The 5,097-nt window shown below is 55.1% G+C and overlaps 1 protein-coding gene across 3 annotated transcripts; it reads right to left on the bottom strand.

Annotated features, from left to right (window-relative positions):
• Positions 1-1,518: 1,518 nt before the first annotated feature.
• Positions 1,519-4,849, bottom strand: Otx1 (orthodenticle homeobox 1). Of its 3 annotated transcripts, none has more exons than XM_076833712.2 (4): positions 4,749-4,849; positions 3,654-3,825; positions 2,177-2,337; positions 1,519-2,077 (listed from the first exon to the last, which is right to left on the bottom strand). In XM_076833712.2, the coding sequence occupies exons 1-4, from the start codon at positions 4,847-4,849 to the stop codon at positions 1,519-1,521; spliced, it is 993 nt and encodes a 330-aa protein (XP_076689827.1). The 3 variants fall into 3 exon arrangements, with proteins under 3 accessions (XP_076689827.1, XP_076689828.1, XP_076689826.1); XM_076833713.2 differs by having other exon boundaries at positions 3,654-3,805; positions 4,753-4,849; XM_076833711.2 differs by having other exon boundaries at positions 1,519-2,337; positions 3,654-3,805; positions 4,753-4,849.
• Between the last annotated feature and the right edge of the window lie 248 nt (positions 4,850-5,097).

Here is a 5,097-nt window from a genome sequence, read left to right as displayed (position 1 = left end):
TTCCCTCGCTTTTAGCCCTCCGAGACTGGGACCTGAGGGTGGAATCAGAAGAGCAACACTGACAAGCCTTTCATTGATTTGCATTTATTTTCGGGAAATAATGTAGATAAAGAGGAGGGGAACTGCCTTACATTTCAACAAGTAATTTGTGATCTTCACATCGGACAAATCAAATTTACAAATTACTTTCCCACCTACTGGACGAAGCGGCCAAAACCAAAAGTGATACACAGGCGCGCGGGCTCTCCATAGATTTTGGAGAATGAAGGTGCACTAAAAACTCACTAGACAAAACAAAGATGTTTAAAGAGAGAGAAGCCGACAGAGGAATTGGAACTGGGGTGTAGGGCCTGGGTTTGTTTTTTCCATACTGCTGTATTTTTACCTTTTTAAATTTTTGTTCTGTTTTTGGTCTCTGAGCTGTAACTTCGACCCTGTGTTCAGACAGAGTGAGGGGCTCAGTCCTGTGCTTCCCTACAGAGCCTAACCTCCACCCCTGTATCCTGACTTGGCTATTTCCTCCACACTCCTGATCCTCCGCGCCCAGCTTCCTAGAACCAAGAGGTTCTCTTTTAATAAATACACAGAAGAAGATGTGAAGAGGGCAGGACAGCCTTGTAACAACTGAAACAAAAAAACTCCATCGTTTAAAGAAGAGGAAAGGGGACAGAGGGAACATATTTTTTGCTTTTGTTTTATATATATGCATATATATATGTGCTGTATATATCTTAAAGTTCTGTTTCCTGGGCTCTACACAAGATATGCTCAGTTCCACCAACAGCAACTAGAAAGTTTTAAGTGGTCCCTGGAACGGACCCGACTATGTACAGCATTTCCGCCAAGGCGGAAGCTTGAACCAGTCCAGCGCAGGGCGGGGGATGCGGCTCTGTGCGCTGAAGGCTGGGGGCGCTTCTCCTGTGGGCCTTGCCCAGAGCACCCCGCTGGGGAGGAGGAAACGCTGGGAAACTGTGGCCTGCAGGCGGGGAGCAGGATCTAGGGCAGACACGAAGGGGAGGGGGAGTCTGTGCGAGAGAAACACTTAGTGGTTGTTCAGGTTTGAAGTAGTGTGTGGGTGCACTCCAATGGGCATATACACGCCTGTTAGTGACTCCAGTGTCCAGAAAGAATAAATAAAAGTGTTGGGCTCAAACAGTGGGAAAGCGAAGAGCCTCCGAAGGCTGCGAGTGCATAATAGCTGTCCAGAAAGACTGGAAGGGGTGTCTTAGGAGTTTGGTGGGATTGACAGCGAGAGCACCCAGCAATCCCGCATAGAACGTGTGGGCCAAGCCGAAGCACCGGGCCCCCCATCCAAGGGGTAGGCAGGTTAGCACATCCCTTAAGCAAGTGGCACAAAGATGGGGATTGGCAGTGCAGACAGTGGGCATCTTTGGGGGGTATGAAAATCAGTTTTTGGAGAAGCAGAGGCAAAGGCGGGCGGTGCAGCAGCAGCAACAGGATGGGGCCAATGAGGGCGCAGGTAGTTGCGTTCTTCTCCTCTTCCTCTTCCTCCTGGGTTCACAAGACCTGGAATCGCCATGAGGCTTGGTCTTTATAGTCCAGACAGTCGGGCGAATTGAAGTTGAGTTTCCAAGCGGAGGAAGCAGCGGTGGCGCCAGGCTCCTTGTAATCCAAGCAGTCGGCAGAGTTGAAGGCAAGCCCCGAGCCACCGTAGCCTTGGTGGTGGTGGTGGTGGTGGTGGTGATGGTGACCTGAGGACTGGCTCAACGGGTGGTGCGCGTGCGGGTGGTGGTGATGGTGGCCCGCCATGGAGGAGGGTGCCATGGGGCTGAGCTGGTGCGGGTGGTGATGCGAGTGCATGGGCGCTAGGTATGAGCTGCAGTCCACGCCGCCAAAGTAGGAAGAGGAGGGCGCGGGATAGCCCTGACCATAGCTACCGCCCTGGCCATAGGACATAGGGTAGGACGCTGCTGCCGTGGCGGCACCTGCGGCTACCGAGCGCTGCATACATGAGGCGTTGCTTGGAGCGGCCAGCGGTTCGGGTACTGATACAGAGGCCGGCGCTGAGCCGGGTGAGATGGAAGCCGGGCTCCAGATGGATGAGGCAGCGGGCGTGCTGAGCGACGACGCGGCTGCCACCGCCGGGTTGCCACCTATGCCCGCAGCCGCAGCAGCCGCGGGGTTAGCGGAGGCGCTGGAGGCCGAGCTAGAGGACGAGGCCGAGCTGGACACAGCCGGTGGCGTGAATTGGCCGCTGCTTTCGGAGCCGGAGCTTTCCCGCACCGGAGATGACTTCTTCTTGACTGGGCGGCTCTTGGTTCCGCTCCCGCTCTGCTGCTGCTGGCGGCACTTGGCGCGGCGGTTCTTGAACCAGACCTGCAGCGGGCCGGGTTTGGGAGAGCGGGTTAGGGGGGCGAGTGGAGCTTACTGCTCCTCCGCCCCTTGGACCCACTACCCCGCCCAGGATCTCGAGTCCCACTCAGCCCAAACCTCCGCCCCTCCCTTTCTCCGGCCCGGCCAGACACTGCCCCCTCCCCCCGCACGTCGGTTTCCAGCTCCGGCACCCTCCCCCATCCCTCTGCGCAAAGCCCCTCCTCAACTCGCTCGGGAGTAGGGGTGTGTACTTTCCCCTCTTTAGCGCAACTCAGCCTGAGGGCGGAACGTTTGCGTCTGTCCATCCAGAAGTTCAGCCATCTCTAAACTGCTGGTGGCTGCTTCCCCCAAACGCCATGTACGTTTGGAGGCCCTGATTCCTAAGAACGGAGCTCAGGAAACCGCAGAGAGATACTGAGCAGCGGGGTGAAGAACAGTTACCAACTTTGGGGCCCAAGCAGTTTCACTGAGTTGGCTCCTGGAAGCCCGAACTGGGCAGGACGAATGCTTGGGTGGGAGTAGGAGCAAGGCTGGAGGCCAAACAGAATCAGTACTCAAGTACTAGGGGCTTCTCTGGAAGGAAGCTTGGGTGAGATTTCGTTGGACTTCTTTGGGGAACCCAATGGAACGGTGAGTTATAAAGTTCTCACTCCTTCTGGAGGGCCCTCAGCACATAAAATTGTATTCTTGGTCCTTTCTTAGCTTTCGGGAATGTAAGCCTAGACAAAGACCCTTGAGAGGGGTTCTGAGTTAGAATCCCAACAATACTGTTGGAACACTTTCATCTCAAACATAGAAATAGCAAAGCCGACAGCCAGGTTTTGTTCTTGGAGTCCTCCCGGGGCAGAGAAAGTCTAATCTGACCGACACCACTCGCGGAGCTTACTCCCAGGCAGAACACCAGCCTCGGCTAAGCTGCACTCACGCGTTTCCCGATCCCCAGGATGCAATGCAAGGACAGGGGCAGAAATCAGGCCTCCTAGGGCAATTGCCAAGTACGGGGCAGCCAAGGAAGCAAGGGCAAATGTCGGACTCTCAGGGCACTCCTCGTTGGGGAGTCTAGCTCTCCTCCTGTAATCCTAAAAACGACTTTCAATACCGAAGGCGCCCTGGTGACAAGGGCTGGATCCAGGGCTTTAAGTCATTTCCTTTAACTTTGTCCCCCTTTCCTGGTTGACGCCCAGCGCTAGGGGGAGTCCGAGAGGGGGTTGCCCAGTCTGTAAAACCGCCCCCACATCGGACCATCCTTCCCAGCCAGACCTTTCCCGGCTGGCACCAGCTACACTATCCTGACCCCAAAGACCTCTAGAAGCGCGCACCTGGACTCTGGACTCTGGCAGGTTGATTTTGAGCGCCACCTCCTCGCGCATGAAGATGTCAGGGTAGCGAGTCTTGGCGAACAGCGCCTCAAGCACGTCCAGCTGTGAGCGCGTGAAGGTGGTGCGCTCCCGCCTCTGCTTCCGCGGGGTGGCTGCGGGGACATGTGGGCGTCTCGGGTCAGCGGTGGCGCTAGAGGGCTTGGGCAGGTACCCTGGTAGGCTCAGAACCCAGCCATGGCAAGAAAAAGCCAAGCTCGGAGCAAAAGAAACTATCCGGGTGTTGGGGACGAGGGTTAAGCCTAAGAGGCCACAGGTGGGAGAAAGTGCGTATATTCCACTGGGGCACGAGTCTCCAACACCTAGGGCTGCCCGCCTCCCTGTTTCTCAGAGGTTGAAAAGGAAGCCATGCAATCTCCCTTCCTCCACTTCTCCCCACACCCACACACACTCTATGGGTGGGGGATACGAAGTGGGGGAGGAGGAGCGCAGAAACATTATCCAAGGGAATAAATGGGGGTAAAAGAGTGAGAGCTAGAAAAGAAATACTGCGCTCGCTCAGCTAAGTCCTCCACTATACCAGAGCAAAAGTTGGTGCAGGTCACTGGTCTAGAACACAGTTTAACTCAGTACAGTGAGCCGCTTTGCATAATGTAAATTTGGCTCTTTATATCAGGGCCCAGAGTGTCCACATTCCACATTCAATGTTGGGAGCAGGGGGCAGAGTCACACACACACACACAAAAAAAAAAAAAACAAAAACAAAACAAAAAAAAAAAAACAAAAGCAAAAACAAAACAAACCAACCACACGTGGAAAAGGAATCACTGGGTAAATGTACTCTACGCAGGACATGGGATGACAGTAGGAGATGATAGGTTGCCAGTGTGACTAAGCTGGTAAGGCACGTTTTAAAGCTCTGTCCACTTCACCCACCAGCGACCCTGGCCCATGTGCCTGTAGCGGGCCACGCATGTAATACGGAAATTAGATAACCTGATTCCTGGGCCTGTTTTACAATAACGTGGGCTCAAACTTTAGGGTTTGAGGCTCCCCAACATTTGTAGGGATTGGGAGCTAGGGCAGAAGGGCCAGTGCTCACCCGGATAGCCCACAGAGGGGTGCAGAAGGTCCATGGCTGGCCCGGCCAGGCCCAGCCCATTCATGCCATATGGGGGTTGTTTGAGGTAAGACATCATGCTAACAGCCGGGTAGAGGCGCCCCGACGGATCCAGGGGGCCTGGGGCCAGGAGGGATGCAGGGTTCCCACCGCGAAGTCCTTCAAGCTGTTGCGTCTGGGGGCCTGGCCTATGGAAACAGGAGACATGAAAACCGTCACTCGGAGCCACTTCGGCTTCCAGGTTTTGTCCAAGGCGAGGAGCCTCGGGATGGGGAAAGAGGCAGCGCAACTGCGCAAGGGCAGTCAATTCGGCTCCACAAGGCCTCA

The sequence above is a fragment of the Callospermophilus lateralis genome, chromosome 14 (assembly GCF_048772815.1).
Source record: "Callospermophilus lateralis isolate mCalLat2 chromosome 14, mCalLat2.hap1, whole genome shotgun sequence".
Taxonomy (NCBI): domain Eukaryota; kingdom Metazoa; phylum Chordata; class Mammalia; order Rodentia; family Sciuridae; genus Callospermophilus; species Callospermophilus lateralis.
This window is presented reverse-complemented; position numbering and strand designations above follow the sequence as displayed.

Bases quoted from the DNA above. Each gene is read 5' to 3' on its own strand.
- Otx1 (XM_076833711.2), bottom strand. From the start codon at position 4,849: ATGATGTCTTACCTCAAACAACCCCCATATGGCATGAATGGGCTGGGC. The intron at 3,806-4,752 runs GTGAGCACTGGC...ATGTCCCCGCAG, and splicing joins CCCCTCTGTGGGCTATCCGG to CCACCCCGCGGAAGCAGAGG. The intron at 2,338-3,653 runs GTGCGCGCTTCT...GGCCCGCTGCAG, and splicing joins TGCCAGAGTCCAGAGTCCAG to GTCTGGTTCAAGAACCGCCG.